At 59.0% G+C, this 22658-nt stretch overlaps 1 protein-coding gene across 3 annotated transcripts in view; it reads left to right on the forward strand.

Annotated features, from left to right (window-relative positions):
• CYTH1 (cytohesin 1) overlaps positions 1-22658 on the forward strand; it is a 65988-nt gene that overhangs the window by 31432 nt on the left and 11898 nt on the right. Inside the window, exons 1-6 of one of the 3 annotated variants that reach the window (XM_039859939.1) lie at positions 1415-1849; positions 17950-18032; positions 19331-19395; positions 21143-21209; positions 21445-21563; positions 21920-22000. In XM_039859939.1, the coding sequence (XP_039715873.1) occupies positions 1822-1849; positions 17950-18032; positions 19331-19395; positions 21143-21209; positions 21445-21563; positions 21920-22000 (443 nt within the window). In that variant the 5' untranslated portion in view covers positions 1415-1821. Of the gene's footprint in view, positions 1-1414; positions 1850-8861; positions 9132-17949; positions 18033-19330; positions 19396-21142; positions 21210-21444; positions 21564-21919; positions 22001-22658 lie in introns of those variants that run through there. The other 2 variants (XM_039859941.1, XM_039859940.1) reach the window with 2 other exon arrangements.

The following is a 22658-nucleotide window of genomic DNA, read 5'->3' on the forward strand; positions in this document are numbered from 1 at the left end:
TTACGAGTGGGCTCAGCGTCGGATCAGGCCTGGCACCAGGAGTGGAGTGCGGACTGGGAGTCGTTAAAGAGCCGACGCCGACGGGGCTGGCCCGGGATGCTGGTGGGTGGAGAGTGGGAGGGGGAAGCGTAGCCGTGACGTCTGCCTTGGAACTAAAAGTAAAAAGCTGGGTTTGGATTAGGCGCTTCGACAAAACAGTGCTGTTAAAAACTGTATGCGTATTTATTTATTATCAGTCAGGAAGGAAGAAGTGGGCGGAGGCCACTGGCCTTGGCATGCCTGCCGCCACCTCCGGGGTGTGCCTGGAGGTGGCGCTGTGGTGTCCCGCTGGGGACAGCAGGCTAATCCCCCCACCCCCACCCGGGCTGCAGGAGTTGGCATCGCATGGAGAGCACAGGAGCAGCCTGCCGAGTGGGCCCCGTGTCCAGACACGGTCACAGCCAGGTCCTGGGCTCTGGGCAAGCTGCACACCATCCCTGCGTCTCAGCGTCCTCCCCTGGCACGGGGCCAGGTGCGCTAGGCCCCGTCAGGCGGCACAGCGGGCACTGGAGGGCGCTGCCCACGGCGCTGAGGCCGGAGGCCAGCTGGGCTTTCACCTGCTGCTTGCAAGTGTCTGTACCCGAGGCGCAGGCCCCTCAGTCCCTCCTGGGAGCCCATGGGACAGCCTCCGCCCGTGTCCTGAGGAAGTGACGAGGGCTTGTGCCCGCACGTGGCTCCTGGGTGGGGAGGTCGGCAGAACAATGGGAAGCCACTTAAAGTCTCTCAGGGGAGTGGTTCCGTGTTCCGTCTGTGTGGTAGGTGTCCATTCAGAGTCATGGAAAACGTCAATGACAAGGCTACCTGGCTGTGAAGCAGCCTATAAAACACCCAGTTCTGTGTATTTCTGTATATCTGTGTGTATATGTTTACGTACTTGTCTTGCGATAACGTGACTATCTGTCGGGAGAGAAGTGTATTCCACGTACTACATGATAAGTGTCGCGTGTACTATGTAGAAGGCGTGTAGGAGACACGTGGAGAGAGGAAGGTGTGTGTGCGTGAGCGGGTGCGAACATACTACACGGCACGTCTGCAGGAATAGAGGACACACACCGGGTCGTCGTCAGTGGTTGTCCCTGGGCAGTGGGGTTGAGGGCTTTTCTCTTGACCGTTACCTGATTTCAACAGTGCGTATGTGTCACGAGCGTCATCGGAACACAGAGAAGAACGGTGTGGCACAGCGTGCGGGAAGGTAGAGGGGACGAGATTGAGCCTGTGTCGGGAGCGTTGCCCTCGAGTTTTTTTTGCCTCTGGTCTGCGCCTCCTGCTTAGCGGGTGACCTCAGAGGGCAGCGACTCCATCTCTTAGTCATTCCCGCAGGCGAGGCCCTGTTACCTCATTGTGGGAGGACCAGGGGTTTTCACGATTCCAGTCGGGGGAAGGACTTGGACACTGAAGCGAGAAGGGACACCTAGCGCTGCGTGTGGCTCCGGCCGAACTTGAGAGAGGACGAGTCGAGCAGCTGTTGGTCTCCGTGGCGCCAGCGACGACTGCCGGCAGGGAGGAGGCGGCCAGCTACCAGGAAGCTCCTGGAGCCTGACTTCAGGAACTGGGTGGGGCAGTGAACCCCGAGTGACGCTGCTGCTGGGGTGGAGGCTCATTGGCCCCCGGATGCAGCCAGCCGTTCCTGCCCGCCCAGGAAGCGGCTCTGAGCTGTCCCGGTGGCTAGACAGCCCGCAGGTGTCCTGCCCCACCCAGCCCGGCCTCCCTCGAAACTTGGCTGAGTTCTCCTTTGAAGAACAAAACAGAGCCACTTTTAGGGTCCTGCTGTGACGGAAAAAGATGGTCCTCAAAACCCAGGAGGAGGACGGTGAGTCCGGCCTGCCCCAGGCGTGCGCTGGGGGGTTAAGTTGTCTCTTGGTGGAGACGTGGAACCCTGTGATGACGGTTTCGCTGCCCTGCGGGAGGAGCGGCGGCCACACTGTGTGGTGTCTGCCGTTTTGCGGGGGGGGAGGGGGGCGGCTGGTGCGCGCACGCGTGTGTGCGAGGCGGGGGAGACACACTAGGTGTGTGTTTGAGCTGAAGACGCCCTCAGCCCCCCAGCCTTTGCCCAGGGTGCTTCCTGGCCCGGCAGGTGATCACCGCTTGCTGGTGATTGTGCTGTCTGCACTGCTGTGTCCGCATGACAGTGGACAAAAGCCCTGGTGGTCACGCTTGCGTCCAGAGTGAGTGTGACACTCAAAAGTGAAGGCGTCAGAGACCAGGTCGAAAGCACCGGTGAGGTGAGGTTCAGGGCGCAGACCTCCGTGGTCCCGAGATGAAGCGCAGCAGAGGGAGTGTGGTTAATGGAGGCTTCCTCTTCGGGAGGCGGCGGAGGCCGAACTTCCTTCATCTCCACGCCCACTGTAAACAGTGACACGCTTTATGGCTTATGATCCCGAGAGATCCTGCAGAACTGTCTTCCTGCACCGGCCAGGGCTTCCCGACGTGCGGGAGTCACGGGTGTGTGTGCACACGCGCGTGTTTCAGCTGGCGGCAGTGACAGCAGCACAGCGTGTGCTTCGAGCAAGTTTGAAGTAAACATTAGGCTGTGTTCAGAGAGAATTTGTTAAGTTACAGTAAAGTCGGGAGTCCTTTTATGTTTTTCCTTATCTGGTTCACTGTAAAATACATTTTCAAGTTTCACTTCTAGTAATGCAAATTGTCGTGGAGCATATCCGTGGGGCGATGGGTACCACGTGTGAAAGACCTGGGCGGGAGGGACACATCCGTGTTTATGGTGACACCTCTGCCTGTGGAGCGGGGTGGGGAGCAGCGGTGACAGGCGATTCTGGGTTGGGCTGAACTGCCCACGTGGGACTTTCCGTGTCTGAGCGGTGCATCCACAGTAGCCAAGGTCTCTGTTCAAAAAGAGACACTCTAGAGAGGGGACAAGAACATTCGCACTGATGCCGTGACAGTAGGCACGACCCGGCCTGGCAGACGGTGACTGCTGGGGACCGTGCCTAAGACATGCAACTAGGCCCCGAGGGCGTTGCTTGTCACTTTGGAGTCTGGTCAGACGGGGGCGTGGAAGTGTCGTCCCATGTCATCCCAGAGGCTTTAAAGTTCAGCACAAACTGCTCAGGGTGCACACTGGGGCTGGAGTTGGGGGTGGGGCACCGTTTTAGTGCGGGGACTCGACATCAGGGGAAGGGGTGGGTCGATGGGCACCTCTGCTTTGCATAAGGAACCTTCAGGAACCCGGGGTTCTCCACCTCCTCTGGCTGCTGCCAGTTGTCTGCTGGGCCACGAGGTGGGGCACGTTGCCCTTTAACCCCCGCTGAGACCACTGCGCCTCGGTGTGGAAACGAGATGCAGAGATGGCGCTCGGGCCGGTGCGAAAGTGAAGGCAGCACTGGACTTCCCTTGGGCAGGCCCCTGGGGTCCCAGGGGAGGGAGAGTCACGTGTCAGCCTGCGCTCTGCACAGAGCTGCTTTTACTAGATTTGTCGCCCAAAGCGCACGCCTAACGGGGGCGGGGGGGCGGCGAACATTTCTTTAGAGAGGTCAGGCCCTCTCCTGTTATACCAGCTCAGACCCACAGCCCGTAAATGACGAACGCTGCTGCTGGCTCTGGCCTCGCGCGGTGCGCGGGCTCCCAGCGCTCGGCCATTTCCCTCGCGGCACTCTGCAGGTGTGGCTGGCGAGGGGACCCGCAGACTGAGTGGTCTCTTGTCTTTCTCAGCTGCCTGGGGTTGGCTCTGGCTCTTTAATCTTATCTTTTTAATGCTTGGTCCCCTTCATTTGCCTTCGAACCTTCTTTTTGGGACGGAACCAAGCCGCTTGCCTTGGGGAAGCAAGGCCATCACAGGTGCATGCTGGGCTCCCTTCCGTGTGCCACCCCAGGCCCCCTGGGCCCTGGCCCGACCAGGCACCCAGCACCTCCCAGCCTCCTCTCGCTTGGCATGTGTGTCCCCACTGGTCTCTGCTTCTCTGTTTGGGGCATCTGTTTGTCCTTTAAGTCCTGGCTTAGAGGCATGATCTCTGAAGCTCTTGGTGTCACCTGGCGTCCCTGAGCACTGGGCGTGCGTGGCTGCTGTGGCCACACGTGCCGCAGCCTCCACGCCCTCCCCCCACCCCTGCTGGCCCGCATTCCGCTCCGGGCCGGGCGTGTGCAGATGCTCAGTGAACACTGAGCGGACAGAGCTTGATGGTAACAGAGAAAATAAAGAGCTGAGGACTCAGCCCGTGGCCCGGAGTGGGCCTTGGGCTCTGTCTGTGAGTAGCTTGCCTTGGGTGCATTGTTCGGACTCGGCGAGTCTTCATGCAGGCGGGGGGTGGGGGGCGCAGAGTCACCCCGCATAGTTCGCCATCGGGAACTGCGCGTGGGTCACAGGTGGACTGTGGTGCAGAGTGCAGATGAAACGCATTTGAAGTGTGAGCTACCACGCGAGTCCAGAGCGGCGTTACTTATAGGGTGACATTCCAGACAGAATTAAGGGAGGTGCCTGTCCACTGGCACGCGGGGGTTCAGGGTGCCTCCGAGACACTGCCCCGGGCGCCAGGGCAGCGCCTCTCCCGGTTCTCGTGCTGCCCCCCACGCCCCCCACGGTTGTGCCAGCTCCGGCTGGACAGGTCGCCGAGGTCGCGGTGGTAAAGGGGAAGCTAAGGTGCTGTGACTAGAGGCTCTTATTCCCGTAGGTGGCTCTCACTCGTCCCTTATGGGTTGAGCTAGTATTTTGCAGATTCAGAAGCGGTTACATCTTTATTTTTAAGCAGGAGCTCTTGGCATTGTACAAGGCGCACATCACGGAGCTGCACCACCATCTGCGGTGACAAGTGGTGAAGGGGACTCGCTCTGCTCCGTGGCACACAGCCGAGGGGCAGCTGAGAGTGGTGCAGACCGTCAGCTCTGCCCTTCTCACGAGGAGGGCGTGCGGGGCCGGGGCGAGGGGTCTGCGCCTGTGAAGCGGTGGCCCTTTATCCGTCATCTGAGGCCTTCTGTAGCCTCCCGGCTTCTCTGTGTTATGGGACATAAAAGCGTGGGGTCAGGACCCAGAGTCCAGTGGACAGGAGGGATTGTCTTAAGAAGCCAGCATTGTGGGGAAAAGGCAGGGTTTGTGAGCGCTGTCAGCCTGCAGAGCGGTCAGCTGGGGCGAGGACAGGGCAGGTGCCCTAGATGTGGGCAGGAGGCGTCCAGACCCTAGCGAATGGGAGACGTGGCAGCTCCCGTGGCCCAGCCTCCCTGGGTCCCAGCCTCCCTGCAGCCCTGGAAGCATCACGACAGTACGTGTGTCAGTTTGCTGTGGTCGCGTCAGAGATGGAGGCTAGGCCTTCCGGAAGGTTTGAACAGTGTCCCTTGCTCTGGCCCTTCACATGACAGTCCTCCAGAGGCACCGTTACTGAAGTCATGTTCTTGCCTCTGCTCAGCTAAGATTTCCTTCGTGGAAAGAGGCTCTCGTGAGTCTTGTCCTGTGTACCCCGTGAAGAACTTCAGCTTGTGGGAGATTTATGTGAGTTTCACCTTGCAGCTGGGACTGTCACTAAGTGCACATGGTCAAAGACTCGTGGGGCTGTGGATCGCCTTAGAAGTGACCTGGTCCAGCCTGGTCAGCTCTGCCAGGGGGAGCCTTGGCTGCAGCCCCCACTGGGTCGTCAGAGTCAGCCAGGGCCTTCAGCAGCACAGTTAACACAGGGTGACCTCGTGGGTCCACGTGTCCTTCCCGAGTGTGGGCTGTACCTGGTTACGTAGACGTGGGTGACGGATGCACGCAGGGAAGATGGAGACAGGAAAGTCGAGCCTGCCATCCCCGGCTCTGCTGGCCAGCTCCCGCCCGGGCGCCTGCCTGCCTTCAGAGGGCATTCTCGACGCGCGTGCGCCTCGTCCTCTGCAGAGACGCCACGGAAGCCTAAGTTCCGGCCGAAAGAGGCCTGGTGACTTTCTCTCCCAAGCGGGCAGCTGTGCCTGCGTCTTCCTTGTGACAACCAGAGTCCATCCTCCTCTGCATTTCTGTTAGGAGTCCAGGATTCTGGCTCAGAATCCAGATGGACCCCCATCTAGAAAAGAGCGGTGTGCCGGTCCCCACAGGGGCCGTGACAGGCCTCGCTGTGCTGCTTCCACAGACGGGGTCCTCAGGCGTCCGTCTGAGCTGATGCGGGGTAGCGGGGTGCTCAGGCGTCCGTCTGAGCGGATGCGGGGTAGCGGGGTGCTCAGGCGTCCGTCTGGCCTGAGCAGGATGCGGCAGTAGGGGTGCTCTGTGTCTGTCTGAGCTGATGCGGCAGTAAGTGATGTGTCCGCCTGAGCGTAATGTTGGTATCTGAAATAGAGTACTCAAGCGTCCGTCTGGCTTGATGCGAAGCAAGGTGCTCAGCGTCCATCTGAACTGATGCGAGTAGAGGTATAAGCGTCCATCTGAAGCAATCTGGTAAAGGGGTGCTCAGGCGTCCGTCTGAGCGGATGCGAAGAAGCCGGGTGCTCAGGCGTCCGTCTGACAATCTGATGGTATGTAAGTACTCCAGGCGTCCGCCTGAGCTGATGCGAAGTAAGTGCTCAGTGTCCATCTGCTTGAATGCGGGGCTGGAAGTGCTCCAGCGTCCGTCTGAGCTTTAATCACGCGGCAGGCAAAGTACTCAGCATCCCGTCTGAAGCAGATGCGGGTAAGAAAAGGCGCTCAGGCGTCCGCCTGGCGAGCGGATGCGGAAAGGGTGCTCAGGCATCCATCCCAAACTGAGCTGATGGGCAGAAGGGGTGCTCAGGCGTCCGTCTGAGCTGATGCGTCTGTAGCGGTAGCTCAGGGTGCTCAGGCCTGAGCTGATGCGGTAGAGGGAGTGCTCAGGTGTCCGTCTGAGCTGATGCGGGGCAGGGGTGCTCAGGCGTCCGTTTGAGCAGATGCGGGAAGGCAGTGCTCAGGTGTCTGAGCTGATGCGGGTAAGGGGGGTGCTCAGGCGTCCGTCTGAGCTGACGTGGGGTAAGGGGGTGCTCAGGTGTCCGTCTGAGCTGACGTGGGGTATATGGCTGGTGCCATGTCCATCCGTATTCTCTCTGAACAGGAATTTCCAGAGGCCGTCGCCTTGGTTCTGGATCAAGGGCGCTCACCCCTGGTGCGGTTGGAAAGCCGCATGTGACTTTGACTCCCCCAAACCCTACATTGTCTCTGTGTACCTGGGGTGGGCGCCTGGCTCTGGGACCCCCGGGTGCCCAAACCTGCGGACGCCCCGGTCCCCTACGTGAGACGGCGCAGGTCCTCGCACATGGTCGGCCTGTGCATCCGTGGCTCCCAGCGGTGAGCAGAACACAGCACGGGCCTGGACTGGACGAGCCCGCGTGCCGCTGGACCGTGCCGTGGGAGGGTCGGCTGTGCAGAGGGGCCCGGAACGGAGCGTCAGCCCCGCTCGCCCCCATCCCACTCTGGCCTCTGATGGGGACGCCCTTCCTGGGGCCTGTGCCCTCACCGGCCTGGGTGCCCTCGCCTCGGCACCTTCTTGGATTCAGCTAGAATTTCGTTGAAAATGAGGTAGCCGTTCAGCTTCGTTTCCCCCCAAATGGCTAGCTAGCTAAATAATGATACTTTTGTTTATGTTTTTATGAGATTTTATTTAATTAAAGTGCTGCCTATGTGTCACTTGTTGAAAATTTGTATCTTTAAAGGAAAGATTTCATACATAATTTTAGGGCTTATTTCTCATAGACTTGGTATAATTCTTTTGGAATGAGAACTGCCATTTAGATACAAAAAATTGTTCACATTGTGGCTGCTTCTTAAAAGACGTGTGCTGGGCTGCAGACCCCGCGTGTTTGGGTCCGGTCTGGTGACCCTGTCCTATGATGAGGAAACCGGGTGTGGGACCCACGCTGGTATGGGGGGTACCCCTAACAGCAGAGTCCTAAGGAGAGGAGATCGAAGTCGGGAAGGCAGGGGTGGGGGCTCAGCTCTTGTCCAGAGCAGTGGTTCTTAACCAGGGCAGTTTTGCCCTCCAGGGGACATTGGCCCTCTCTGGAGACCTTTTCGATCGTCACACCTAGAGGTGCTGCTGGCCTCCGGCGGGTGGAGGGCAGGGTGCAGCTGCACGTGCTGCAGTGTGCAGGGCGCGGGGCCCAAACGTCAGCGGCTCCGAGGTCCGAGGACCCTGTTTGAGCGTGACGGTCCCTTCCCTTTTCCTCGTTGCTGTGTGGGACTTGTTTTGAAAGCCTCATGTCTGCACGTACCTGGCAGAGGCAGCGCGTCTCTGTCTGTGCCTATGGACCTGTGCCCTTGGCGACCCTCGCACACTCCGAAGGTCGGGAGCCACTGCTCCCTGCGGCAGCGATGCTTCTTGTCACCAGCCATCTCCCTGTGTTGTCCCCAGGATCGACTGCCTCACTTCCCCTAACCAGAACGGGCTGGACTGCGATGTCGCAGCCTCTGGTCAGGAGATGGGACCGTTGCCAGCGTGTGGGGACAGCAGCCAGCACATGGCTGAGTGGCAGGCAGGCCCTTTTGGTAGAAGGGCTGGAGCATCCACCCATGTGGAGAGTGGGGCCTGGGGCCCCGGAGGGCAGGAAGCAGGGGGCTCGTGTGAAGCGGTCTGGCCAGGTCACCACCTGCTGACGTGGTGCAGAGCAGGGGAAGGAGGTGGCCTCGTGCTGGGTGGCAGCAGCCTGCACTGCACTCCAGACCCTGCCCTCCTCTCTGCTCGCAGTGGGGAAGGGTTAACGTCCTCTCCATGAAGCAGCCATCAGGGTTGGCCCCTCGGGGGAGAGAGAAGCCAGCGAGGTGCGTCCCCTCCCCCGCAGGGGGCCGCGTGGGGAGCGCGGGGAGCGGTAGGAGGGGCGACGGGGACTGATTCATGGAATGAGCCTGCGAGAGCCGAGCCGAGCGGCTCACTCCCCGTGTCAGCCCAGCGGGCGCCGGCTGCAGCGCCATCTCGTCCCCGCCGCCTTCCCCGCCGGGCCGGCCCCCTCTCCACCCGCCTCCGCTCGCTTTGCGCGGTCCCGCCGGCTCCCACCCGGCCGGGCCTGCTCCGGCCCCCCCTCCCCCTGCCGCTGTGGGAGCACCCCGGAGCCCGGGACTGTGGGGTTCCGGCCCTGGCCCACCATGGGCTCTGAAAGGGACAGCTGCGACCTGCCCAGGCTTTGACGTTGCTGCCCGGGGCTGCCAGGACACTGGGGCCGCAGGACAGGACTCGCCCAGGGTAAGAGGTGGGGCGGATGGCGCGGGAGCCCACGGTGCCCATCATCACCCCGAGCGCGGGGACTGGGCCGTCACCTGCCGCCTGCCCTCCCCCGCCCGGCAGCCTGCGCCGCGTCCTGTGCTTGGATCTGCCCTCAGCGCCCAGCGTTCCTCCGGCCCCTTCGGGTGGGGGTGGGCAGATGCTCCAGCAGTCGGGGTGCTTCCTCTAGGCCCCAGGTCCAGGGATAAGCTGAGGACCAGCGTCCGTGGTCCTGGGCGGCAGGTGAGAAGCAGGACAGCAGGGGGCCGAGGGGCGGGCTCAGGGCGGCCCCTCCCCTCTGCAGCCGCCGCGGGGGCGTCTGTTCCGTTCGTGAAGGACTTGGGAACCTTGTCGGGGTGCGCGGAGCCCTCTTTGTGACAATGCCCAGAAAGCAGAGTTGGGGTGCACATCTAATTTGAGCGTAGGGGAGGATGTGTCAGCGTGGGAAGGATGTGGGGTTTTGCGGAAGGCCAGCATACCAGCAGGTTTTGGGAACCAGGGTAAAGTGAGAGAGGACTGACCCCCCCACCCCCGCCTCTGTTTTGGACGTGGAGGGCTGTGGGAGGGCAGCTGGCACGGCCTGCCTGCCGGGGCGTCTGGGGCCCTTCCCTCAAGAGGCTGGAGCGGTTTGTCTGGTGGGCTGGGGAGCCCCCGGGCTTTCCCCGAGGAGGGGGCTGTGTCGCTGTGTCGCCGTGTCAGGGCGGCCAGGGGCGGAACGGGCATGCTCCTCCCCGAGCCGGGTCCGGCTCTGCTTTCGGTCCTGTGACCCTTTCCAAAGCGGCTTTGGAGACGGCAGTTTGTAAGTAGGGGTGCGGGAATGAAGCGGCCGCAGACCCCCGCTGGATCAGGCGCCGGCACCGCCAGGTTTTGGAGACAGTTGGGGTTCTTAAATGATCGTGTTCCAGTGTAGCTTTTATTGAAAGCAGATGTCAACTTTGTTTTTCTAAACCAAACTTTTAGGATAAAATTTTATAACTCAGTTTATTTTACCGCCTTGAGCTGTGACCTTTGGTTAGCTGGTTAAATCGTGACCTTATGCAAACTAGGTCTTGGAGTTCTAGGCTCTGTTAGGTAAAAATGTACCGATCCCCTTCTCTGTGTAAGGTAGGGGGTAAACTACCTGCTTCCTAAGACAATCCTGGAGCGCGATAATATGCATTCCCATTCGTGAAGGGCAGGGCTGATGACACGTCCCAGCGGGAGAGGTCCCAAAGGTCCCAAAGGTTACAGAACTAACCGGGCAGTGAACACCCTGCACAGGTGTCCCCAGCTCTTAACCCTGGGTGCGTCTCGCCGAGTGAACAAGGCCTGAATTGTTGGGTTTGTGGTCAGGAAAGTTTTCCTTAAAAACGCAGAATATGGTGATAAAATCTTTAATATACTTACTCTTGGGTGGGAGACCGGGTGGTTTTGTGTGGAAAGAATGTAAACCAGTAGACTCTAAATGTGCGTGTTGGTCATTTGCTGGAAGGCATCTGTCCCCTCAGTGGCTGAGCGTCAGCCACATGCTGATTTAACTCTTTTGGGTCCTAGGCATGTGTGTAAATTCTTCAGAAATCTCTTAGGCCATAAATTGGTGGTGAGACATTTATTTTACAGCGATCTACACAGAAGCCAGATTATAGCTTCTCGAAAGGAACTAAGGTGAGCAGAAATCAGGAAGTCAAGATGTTGCTATTAAATTTTTTTTCTAATTATGGTAAGATACACATGACGTAACATTTACCGTTTTAAGTGTACAGAGTGTAGAGTTCAGCAGTGTTAAGCACAGTCCGTGTCATGCAGCCATCTCCAGAACTTTCTCTTTTGCAAAATGAAAACCGTCCCTTTTAAACAGCTCCCCGCACCCGGCCCCCGGCACCTGTCCCTGTGGAGTTGTGCACTCGTGTTCCTCACGTGAGTGGAGTCATGCAGTGTTTGTCCTTTGGCAGTTGGCTTATCTCACTGAGCATAATGGTCTCAGAGTCCATCCATGTAGCAGGTGTCAACAGTCCTTTTTAAGGCTGAATGATGTGGAGATACATTTTAGACTTGCTTGGAAAAAAAGATAGTTGGTCCCCCAAAGTCGGCAGACTTTCCAAAAAGGTGTGAAGCGAGTGCATCAGGACACCGTTGGCCACGTGTGTGTCACCAAGGTTTGGGCTTCAGTGTCCCCGCTGTGCCTGGCTGTCTTCCCTCTTGTGCGCTCTGAGGCCTGTTTCTAAATTCAAGGCTTTCAGAAACGAGAGCAGCTTCTGCTTTACTGACTCTGTGTTGCCTTTTACCTGAAGATACTTTGGATTTCGATCACATTCCTGTCCCGTCTTAGAGATCTGACCCCACACGCTTCCGTGGTCGGCACGAACTGAGTTTTGTAAGTTTGCTGAACGTTTGCACGTCTCCAAAGCCTGAGTTCTTTCTAGTCTTTTGAATTTTTCACACTGCGAGTCACTGGGATTTCCTGGGAGACGAGGCATCTTCTCCCAGGGCGGGGGCGACAGAGGTGACCTGAGCAGCCTGCAGGGGCGTGGGCTCAGAGGGCAGGTGACCGCCACAGTGAGAGTGCTCTGCACTCCTGGACGCAGAGCCTCTGCATGGCTGTCGTTCTCTCCGGAGCCGGGAAGGGCTCAGCAGGGGGTCTCGGAGCACGTACCCCCACGGCCCCCGTTTTCGGTGGGCAGACGGTTTGGTTTCTGAGGCGTGTTGTGACCTCACTCCCATAAAACGCCCGGCTCTGTAGGGGGTTGGGCCTTGCTCAGCAGGAGCACCCGGCACCAGCTTTGGGGGCAATGCCCTCGTGGGCCTGGCGGGCAGCTCTCGCATGTCTGTCTGCCTCCTCCACACGTGGGGGAGAGGGAGGGCCTTTCTGGACTCTTGGCCTCCCTTCTTGAAACGTGTCCCTGCTGTGCCGGTTGAAGTTTGGACCCTTCTTATCCATCGACAGTCAGGGCTGTGAGAGGGACGACGGTGGACGACCACGTGGGTGGGGCGGGGCCAGCCATGTACGGTGCATTGTAAAGGTGGGCGGAGGGTCCTAGTGCGGCTGGGTGGCCTCAGTGGTGTCTTGGCCCTCATGCGCCTCTGACCGTTCAATTTAGGTCCCCCGGGACGAGGACAGACAGACAGCATGGTCCATTTTGGTTGGCAGTGGCCTGTGCTCCTGCTCGGCAGAAACCGCCATCAGGATTGCTTTCCATTTGAATTTCCTGGCGGGTCCCTGGGTACCTGCCCGTGGTGCTGGGCAGGGAGAAGCTGGGCAGGAGCCCCGATTGCTGGCTGTGTTCACCTGTGGGCCTCTGGCCGGGGAGGAACGCCTTGTCCCTTTAAGACAGCCCTCCTTTGTATGCGCTGCGTGGAGCGCATTCCAGCTCTGGGTTCCTGCCCACTGGTGAAATCTGCAGAGCAACATTTAAATAAAGAAATAACTAGAAGCCTCCCTTGTGTGGCTTTCCTATTCACAGCTGAGCACAATGGCCCCTTGTTGCTGTGGGCACTTTAATCTCCTTCATTAAATCGGAGTCCTGCAAGGGCCTGGCGAGGGCCTGACACCGCGCTGGCGCCCGTGCCGGGAGCAGGACACCTCGTGAATTAACCTTTGCGGAACGAGCGTCCGAGGCGCGGGGACCCTCCGGCTCTGCCCTGTGTCCTCTGCGTGCAGGCTGCTGCTCCGCCCCTCCTCCGCCCAGTTGCCATTCTCTTCCAGAGAAGAGGGCTTAGCTGCCTCCCTGGCACGGGAGCCGCTGCAGCACGTGGCGGCCGGGGGAGGAGTTGTTTGTTGCTCTGCCATCTGGCCCATCAGCCCATCTCTTACAGTTTAACCCTGGCGGCCGCACAGGGGAGCCATGGCATGGGCAGACGCCCTGCCCAAGGGCCCACCCTGCTCCCCCAGAAGCTCGGGCACAGAGTGGACGTGGTCGCTTCTGAGTCCCAGCTCCGCCCTCCTGTCCTGCAGCCTCCAGGGACCGTCACACCGGCCAGCACCTCAGGGTCACTCGCGCCCCAGCTCTCCAGCCAGCGCTTGTGTTCTTCATGCTGTTAAATGAAATTAAGCATTTTGTTCCGTAATTTTGCTGTCCTCACGGGCAGTATGAGAGTAAGATTTAACGTTGCCTTGATGAGTTTAAGCAGAGGACACACGCTTATTAATATTTTCTCCTCGTTTCAGAGCAGAATTTCACTAGAAAAATGAGATCTGGTGGGATCTTATGAGACCCGCTTTTTTAAAAAGTTCTTTGAGGATTTGTTGAACCCAAAGGGAAGACGCCCTGTGACCGAGTGTGGAAGGGAGTGACAGAGAAGCCGCGTGGTTGATGTCAGGAGGCTGCGTCACAAACGCGAATGGGGTCGGTGCGTTCTCGCTGCCCACTGGCTGGACGCGTTGTCAGCCTGATGGCCAGGTCCTAGTGGGCCGGTCTCTTCTAGTAACTGCAGAGCAACGTGCTTTTCATTGTACAGGCGCAGCGGGGCCTGACCGCGTGTTTTGAGCGCGTGTTGAGCAGCCCGTGTGCCGGTGCTCCATCCGCAGACCCACCCCTGGGGCTCTAACGTCCGGTGGGTGCTGCCAAGTTCGCATCGAACGTTCCTACATGGCCGATGGTTCTACCGCAGTCAGAAGATCGGCTCCCGGCCGCCTCCACCCTCGGCGCTCCTTCCCGCCCACTTTTGCTAGTTTACCTCGGTTCCCCTTTGCCACGCCAGACCACGTCACAGCCTGGCGTTCTGGTTGACCTCCCCCCGCCGCGAGTGGAAGCTGTGAGGCCTGCCCGCCCCGCCGCCCCCCACAGCCTGCCCTCTGTGGGCTCTTCTCCGCTTTGACATGTCACGGTCGATAACACGTCTCTTCTGTCCTGTGACCTGGACTAGCTGTCATGCCGCGTCCACGGTTACTCTGCTGTCAACGACCCACGCACAGCAGCGTGACCAGGAGCCCTTGCGGCTCAGCCTGGAGCCACCGTGCTCTGACCGGTTCTCTCCCTCGGGAGCTGTCCCCAGCACCGAAGTCCGTGGGCCCTGCCTCCTGCCCTCCTGCCCATGGCTCGATGCCACCACACCGAGGTTCCCTCCAGGTTTGCTTTGCCTGTTTCCAGTCACGGCAGGTGTGCGTTGCATTACGACATAGATGAGATGCCCTAGGAACTCGGCTCTCGTCACGTCCGTTAGCCGACGGTAACCTCGGCGCCCTCGCACGCTGCCGTGGGGTGACTTTCCGAACCTTTTCATCCGGTTGGGAGAGGGCCGAGTGCTACCCTCCCGTCTCAGACACAGCTCCGTGCTTCCTCGCTCCTTCTTCGCCATGACTCTGTGGCAGCCCGTCGGCCCCCGGTGCCGATCTGTCCCCCTGGGAGCACGTGTGTGTTCTCCTTGGCGCCCCGAGTCCGTTCCCACCCTGTGAACACGTCTTCCTCTGCCTGAGGCGCACACGGAGGGTCAGCTTTCTGAGCCTCGTGTGCCTGAAACACGTCTATTTTGCCCTCGCTCTCAACCGAGAGTTAACACTGGGGTCCAGGGTTCCTAGTTACAACCTTGAACCCCGCCCCGCCCTGCCCGGACGCGCTGTCCTGCCAGCCAAGTGCTTCTCTCTCTCTCTGCTTCTGGAGGATTTAGGATGGTCTTTAATTCTCCAGCTTCTAAATTTTGCTATGAATATTTCTCTGAGACTAAAACGACCCTTTTTTTTATACTGAATGAATTGAGTTTTTTTGCTTACATTTTCGGTTCGCTTCTATTTCCAGGCCTTTTCTCTCCGCTCCCGCTTTCTCTTGTATTCCTTCATTGACATTTTTATTTCGGGGAGAGGCCAGGGGGGCAAAATACGGTTCTTTTCCAAGAGCTCGCCCTCCCCTGTGAGGGGCCGTTTTCGGCGCTTCCTGTCCCGTGAGCATGTTCCTCTGTACCCTGAGTCCCCCTTTCCTGCCCCAGAGCGGTTTTCCGTCCCCTGCCTTGTTCCTTGTGTGGGCGGTAGGCGGCCACCTCGGCGGGTGTGCAGCTGACGCAGCAGGCAGGTTACGTGGGAGCTCAGTGGCGAGCGGGCCTCCTGGACCATGGGCCCTGCGCGGGCTGGGAGGGTGTGAGCCCACCCGGCTGTGGGTGGTGCCCGGCCTCCAGGCGTGGGCACAGGGAGGCTCCACGGGCACCCGTTCCCGTGCTGGCCGCGCACTTATGGTTGGTCCGGCTCTTTTGTTTCTGCCTGGGAATAACCGTTCAGGGCACTGCGGTGCAGCAGTGATGGGCGTGCAAGGTCCCCGTCCCCCGGAGGCTGCGTTCCAGAAGGAGGTGTTGGCAGCTTGTCGGTAGCTCTGCCGACGGCCCCTCTACCTGTACCGTGATGCTGTAGATTTGCAGCTTTCTAAAATCGCGTCTCAGAAGATGGGGGGCTGGAAGCGCACTGAGTCATGTCCATTAGCCGACGTCCGGAAGCTCGATTCTGGCCCTGTGGAAGGGTCGTCACGTGTGGACGCTGGGCCCGGCGGTTGGCGCTGAGACGCCACAAGAACAGCCCAGTCGGAGTGATGAAGACTGGCCCCTGGGGTGCCCAGCGGCCTTGACACGCGGTGATTCCATGGCGGCTGCTTTCCGCCAGCCGTGGCGCGGGGCCTATGACCCGCCTCTGCTGGGGTCGCGACCCACGGATGCTCCGACTACCCTGTCTCTGCAACGTCAAAGCCCGAAGCTCCATCCCTCGTGAAACAGCTCTGAAAAAAATGAGTTGTTGCCTCAAAGTTTTGAAACCCTTTTGGTTAGAATGAACATTTGTCGTCTAGACCAGCGGTCCCCAACCTCTGATGCCAGGGACCGGTGCTCCTGTGGGAGTCTAAGCCTGATGGTCCGCAGTGGGGCTGAGGCAGTGGTGCCGGCGCTGGGGGATGGCTGCGGATACAGAGGAAGCAGCTTGGGTGGCCCAGCCCCTAACAGGCCACCGGTCCCCGGGCCGGGCGTTGGGGGCCCATGTTCTAGTACCTCCCGGCATCAGTGTCTCAACAGGGACGCCTGGTCTTCCTGGACCAGAGACCTTTCTGCTCTGCGAGATGCAGGACAATCAGAACGAGCCCCTTTGGGCTCGCTCCCTCTAGAATGAGGTGCGCTCAGTAGACGGTGCTTCTCGAAGGGATTTTGCTCTCACAGAGCTGATTCGTTGTCGTCTGCCCTCCTCCAGCAGCCCTTGGAACGCCCAGCCCTGGGTCCTCAGGGACACTGCGGAGGCCGCAGCCTGGGCTAGCTGTGCGTGGTCTGCTGGCGTCTTCAGGGCGGCCGTCCGGGCTCTGGGCTCCAGCGGCCGGCGGCTCCCAGCTGTGGGCTGGGTCAAGGCGGTGGGCTCCGGCCGCGGGGAACAGAACTCAGGGTAAAACAGTGGAAAGGGACCGTGGTTTCACGTGGCGATGGTGTCACGTCTGAGGCCACCGTGTTTGGGGGAGGTTAGGTGTGACACCAGATGCGTTCCTTATTGTGGGTCTTGGCGTTTAGAAGATGCTTCTCTAGAGAAAGGCGAGGGAAAGCTGGGTACAAACGAGTCCAGCTTTTCCGATGTGACCGAATGAGCCGTGCCGTGGGCGCCGTCGTGGTCTGCCGTGTGGCCTCCTGTCGTTTGACGCGACTCCTGCAGAACTGCCCTCTGGACAGAGCAGATTGAGGTTCAAGGCCGCAGTGGGAGCCGCGAGTCCCCGCCGCTTACGGGCGGAGGGGTGGTCCGGCCCTGCGCTGCCCAGGAGAAACGCCGTGGGAGCCGCGAGCGCCCTGTTGCTCCCTAGTATCCCCTGTGGCATCCGTGAAAATACTGCATTTAATTTATCACCTTAGCAGTTCAGCGTGCAGTCAGTATAAAGCATTATTAAAGAGCTATCTTACTGTTTTGTGCAAAGTCCCCCGTGCCTTTCGCACACGCCTCATCCTGAGCTCATTGCACTTCCGGTACTTCCCAGCCACACGTGCCACCACGGCCACCACCGTGTGCCTTCAGTTCTAGCAGACGCCTGCTCAGAGGGCAGAAGCGCCGCGCCCCACCGTCAGGCTGCACGGTGCCCCCCGCTTTGGCCCTGAAGGGAGCAGGAGCCAAGACTTTGGGGCTCCTGCTAAGCGCAGTCCGGGGTGGGGCGCTTCAGTGACCCTGTGGGACGTCATCATCCCAGCAGCCAGATGAAGTGGGCGACAGTATCCCCACCTTACTGGTGACAAAACGGGGCCCACACAGCCTCACCCGGTGGCCACATGGCCTCCCAGCTCAGTCACGGGCTTCACCTTAGAGGGTGTCTGTCCTGGGCCCCCGTTTTTATAGGTGGGGAGATGGCGTCTTGGAGGAATGCAGCGTTTTGTGGTAGAGCTGTGATTGGGATGAAGTAGCTTTGTTCTCAGGGTAAGAGCTTGTTTTGAAACGTGATCACACGGTGCGTGGAAGGCGTAAAGCAGAGGGCGCGGGCCCCGTCACCCAGTGCCCAGAACGGAGCGCTGTTTTCAGTTTGGGGTATACCCTTCTAGGCTTTTCTCTCTGCACTCACGTAGTTTCTCCCCTCCCCCCTCGCACCTAGGGGTGTCATGGACATGGCTCCATGCCGGAGTTGGGCTCAGGGCGGGAGCCGAGGCCTGGAGAGGCTGGCTAATCAGGCCTGAGGCCACCCCCGTCGGGGCTGCAGACGGCCAGGGCCCGGCCAGGGGTCCCCTCCCTCCGAGCCGGCCTCGCTAGCCCGCCTGTCCTCACAGCAGCTGCTCCCTCGGCAGAGCAGGGCCCCGCCACCCCGGGCCCGTTCTCCTGTGGCATCTCTGTGGCTTCTCTGCGGCTTCTCCGTCCTTGTTTCTGAGTCCCACTTTCTCGCCTTTTCTGTCTCTGCAGCCCCCAGCGACCTGACTGCAGAGGAACGTCAGGAACTGGAGAACATCCGGCGGAGAAAGCAGGAGCTGCTGGCCGACATCCAGGTAGGCGGGCGGCTCGCGTGCCGCCGGGGTGGCAGGTGTCCTTCACAGGGTTCCTCCTTCTGACGCCTGACTGCTGCCCTCACCACAGCTCCGAACAGAGCGCAGGTGTTGATGGTCACCTTTGCTCACAGGCGAGCGGGTGGCCCTCAGATTAGGTGCTTTGCGAGCTCGCCCACCCGGTCAGCTGTCAGAGCCACGGTGACCCCCGTCTCCTGACCCCCGAGTGGCGTGCGGGCCCAGATGGGGTCAGAGCCTGGGCTGTGGGGCAAGCAGACCCTCGGCCAGGCCTTGGCACAGCCACTTAGGGGCGGAGCGATTTTCGATACGAGAGTTTTGGTTCTTTGAACTTTGCTGTCTCCACCTGTAAGATGAGAACGAGGGCTACGTGAGCTCATGTTCATCCGGAACCCGGCGGCGCCGCGGCCCCGAGGAGATGCGCCCTCAGCCATAGCTGATTGTTCAGCGTCTGTCTCAGTTCTTTGCATAACTGCCAGGCTTTGTAGAAAATAAGTCACCGAAGCCATTGCTCGGGTGACGCTAGCTCTGGGGCAGCAGGTGCTGTTCCTCTAGGATTCTTGGTGACACGTTTGGGTCAGGACGGAAGGCGGGGGCGTGGAGAGGAAGGGCGTGCCCTGCCCTGGTGTTGGTTTCCGTGTATTCTGATCGTGCGCCCGAATTCTCGGATTCCTGTTTCACTGGTAAAAGCCAGGCAGGCTTTGCCGTCCTTCACTCCCCACCCTCCACGTGACACGTGATGGCCTCGCCATGCTGCTCCCTGTGATGCCCTGTGCCGCGCATGCCCAGGGCCCGCTGACCGGCGGGGTGGGCGGAGAGCAGGTGCTCGGGCTGCGCGGTCCCGCGGCCGCCACATGGTGGCGGTGTTGGCCCGGCGCGCACTCCGCTGGCTGGGGGCCTGGGCGGTGGGGGACTGAGCTGCCCAGGCTCTGCCCGACGGGGCTGGGCGGCCGGTTTCCGTGGGGAATACTTGTGCGAGTGCGAATGGCTCTAAATTTCGTTCCTAGACTGTGAAGCCCTTGAGGTCAGGACCTATCTTTTGCACCTCGGTATTCCCTAGAATGCTTACTGTCTATCTGGGGGGAGCTCAGTAAACATTTGTTGAGTAGATGAATTTTCCAAAGTTTGATAGATTTACTTTTCTGGTGTGTCTTATTTCATTTTGCTTTATTTTACTTTGGGTGACGTTGGAAGTACTTGCATGTGTCTGAGGTTTTGTTTCAGAGGCTTTGTCATGATCTGTGTCTTCCTGTCCTGGTAACCGTGCGCTGTCTGTCCTGCAGAGGCTGAAGGATGAGATAGCAGAAGTGGCTAATGAAATCGAGAGCCTGGGGTCCACGGAAGAGAGGTGAGTGTCACGCGGCTTCGCCGGGCACCCAGCCTGTGGTTGTGGCGGACTCGGAGAAAGTGCGTCTCTGTGCTCTTTCCCTGGTGAGCACACACGTAGCCGGGCCTCCCGCTTTGCAGCCTGCAGTGTGGGGGCTCGAGCGTGGACGCGAGGGTCTCCAAGACGGGTGGAAAGGTCGGACTGAGGCGAGAACTCGGAACGTCCCCCATGGCCCTACAGCGCCCTCAGTTACGTGTGAACCATGAGTTCTGACTCTCTGGTCCACCGTGTGTGTATTTTGGATCGCTACTGTGTGAAGTTTGAGAAGGCTGGACGCCGGTTACGTCTGGGTGTGGCTGCGAGCTCACCTGCCGACGCGGGGAACAGAGAGTGTAGAGGCGAAGCGCAGTGCAGAGCGGCAGGGAGCATGTGCGGGTCGTGTTCCTCCTAACTCCGTGAAACGTTAGGGGCGTTGCGGGTTTAGCTCTGAATGGGGTTCCCAGACTGTTTTTAACTGCTTAATGTGGTAAATGGGTTGTTTCTAATCATGTGTCTGTGTTGTTCTAAGCCTGAGTCTCCCTGTCTGGCTTGGTGGGACCGTGTGACTTTGCTGTCCTCAACCCCTCTGGGCAGAGCCCTTGGGGATTAGCAAAGCCCCATTTGGCAGAAAGCGGCCAGCTCATCACTCTGGTCTCTGTATCAGCTCAGGATTATAGCTTTATTCCCATTTTTAAAAATTGTAGCTTAAAAGAATGGATAACTTGGAGTTCATCAAAATTTAAAATTTCTGCTCTTATAAAAGATACCGTTGAAAGAAGGAAATAAGCAAGCCACCGACAAGGAGAAAATGTTACAATACCTGTACTTGAAAAAATATCTGTACCTAGACTATATATATACACACACACGCACACACGCACACGCACACACACATATATACATGTAAAGAACACATGCAACTTAAAAAGATAGCCCAGATAAAAAATGAGCATAGAACTTGAATAGACACAAAAGCTGTATGTGTAAAAGACACATGAAAACGCTGACCTTGTTAGTCCCAAGGTGATGCACCTGAGCACTCCCCCGAGGGGCCAGCCCACAGCCTCGGTGACTGAGATGGAGCAGGCCGCCTCGTGCTTCTAGGCCTGGTGGGCGTAACGGGGGTGACCACGTGGGTAAACAGCTGGGCAGGGTCTCACGCTGTCGCATGCACACCTGCGCCGTGGCCAGCAGTCCGGCTCCAGGTGCTTACGCGTGCGGGAGCGCGTGCCCACACAGACTGTGCGGGGTCACGTGCAGCGTCCGTGTTTCAAGTAGCCCTGACCCAGAAGTGGCTCCGGTGTGCACCGTAGGTGAGTGCATGAACAGATGGAGGTCATAGGCCGTCAGCTCGCACGACACCTGCTGCTGGGGTGAGGAAAACATCGCCAAGCTGGGTTGTGATGGTCGTACAACTCGGTAGGCTTACAGACGTCATTCAAACGTGCGCTTGAAATGGGAGCATTATGTGACACGTAAATGACAGGCAGGTTTAAAACGTCATGTGAGAAACAAAACCGCTGGCAGGGAAGGAGCGAGTGAGCAAGGGGCCAGGCCGATGGCCAGTGACCTTCCGTAGTCCGAGCCGAGCGTGCCCGCGCTTTCCCGCACAGACCTTCCGGAGCCCTCAGAGTCACTGCTGCGTCACTGCTGCGCGAGGGAACCGGGGAGTCCTTTGAAGTCCCCTGATACCTGGAGTACTGAGATGGCTGTGCTGGTTGTGTTTCAGGAAAAACATGCAGAGGAACAAACAGGTAGCCATGGGCAGGAAGAAATTTAACATGGACCCTAAAAAGGTAAGTGAGGAGGAGGACATGTGGGGAGCCTGTGCTCGGGAGGCCCTGGGGTGCCGGCTCGGGCTCAACCTGCCCTCTGTGGAGCCACCCGCACGTTGCGACTCCCCCGCCCTGTGCGTCGACTGGCAGGTGTTTGCTGGATGCTCCCTCAGGGCCCAGAGCACTCCCCACCCCCCGTTTTTCCTGTGCCCCAGACGTTCGGGGGGGCGTCACGGGCATGCGTGCTGTCTCCTAGGGCATCCAGTTCTTGATAGAGAACGACCTGCTGAAGAACACCTGTGAAGACATCGCCCAGTTCTTGTACAAAGGCGAAGGGCTCAACAAGACGGCCATCGGCGACTACCTGGGGGAGAGGTGGGCCTGGGCACCCACGGCGCAGCGGGTCGGTCAGGGCTCGCACGGGGAACTTGGGGATGCCCCGAGATCTTGAGGGTTTTGTCCTGAGGCAGCAGTGGCTACACTGATAACGGGGGCGCGGCCTGGGGGCAGCATCCGGGGGTGCTTGGGGGTGTGAGGGCTCCCCATTTGCTCACCCAGCAGACAGAGGCAGACGGGCTCTTCCTCACTGTGTGTGGCCAGGTCCCCTGAGCCCACAGGCGGGGACTCAGCGTGGGAGGCTGCTTGGCTGGGAGTTGGGGTGACTTGGGATTCTCGGGTCAGCATCTGACCCCTGCTTTTCCCTGCCCCATGTTATCTGTTTTTCTTGGCAGAGATGAGTTCAATATCCAGGTTCTCCACGCGTTTGTGGGGTTGCACGAGTTCACCGACCTTAACCTTGTCCAGGCGCTGCGGTGAGTGAGGTCGGGGGAGCACCTCGGGGTGGGGCTGCAGGGCTCCCTTCCACTGTGAGTCCGTCTGGTGCAGTGTTTCGGGGGAGTTACGCCTTGGGGGATGTTTCGAATACCTGGAGGTGGTATCTTTAAGGAAAGCCGTCTGCAGGCCTGTGATGAAAATGCTTGGATGCATGAAGGGAATTAAATCACCACGTATCCTGAGAGCAAATTTTGCGAAACTCTCAGGTTTTTCATTTACTATTCTGGAAATTGATGAATATTTAAATTTTGAAATTTTTTCTAATCTTTAGTTTAGAAAACGCTTTAATTACCTGCTCTAGAATAGGAAGTAGGTAACTGTGCAATTCATTTTAGAAGGAGGGCGGTAGACTTTAATTTTTTACTGATCTGTCACCTTGTGCCTTGTGAGAAATCGTCCAGTGTTTTCTCTGCCGTGGCTGTGAGTGATAGTGTCATCTTTCGTGCTGTCGTTCAGGGAGCCGGAAGTCACGCAGACGACACCTACTGGCCGCGGGTCTCATTGACTTAAGGGGCCAGTCGAGGGCGCTTTGATAGGAAGTCTCCTCTGAACCTCATTTTGTTTTGTGGAAATTGAAGTTCGTTTAAGATGAGCGTGATTCACATTTCATCTTCGTTCCTTATTCTGAGGAGGGCA

This window comes from Pteropus medius, unplaced genomic scaffold (assembly GCF_902729225.1).
Source record: "Pteropus medius unplaced genomic scaffold, Ma_sr-lr_union100, whole genome shotgun sequence".
Taxonomy (NCBI): domain Eukaryota; kingdom Metazoa; phylum Chordata; class Mammalia; order Chiroptera; family Pteropodidae; genus Pteropus; species Pteropus medius.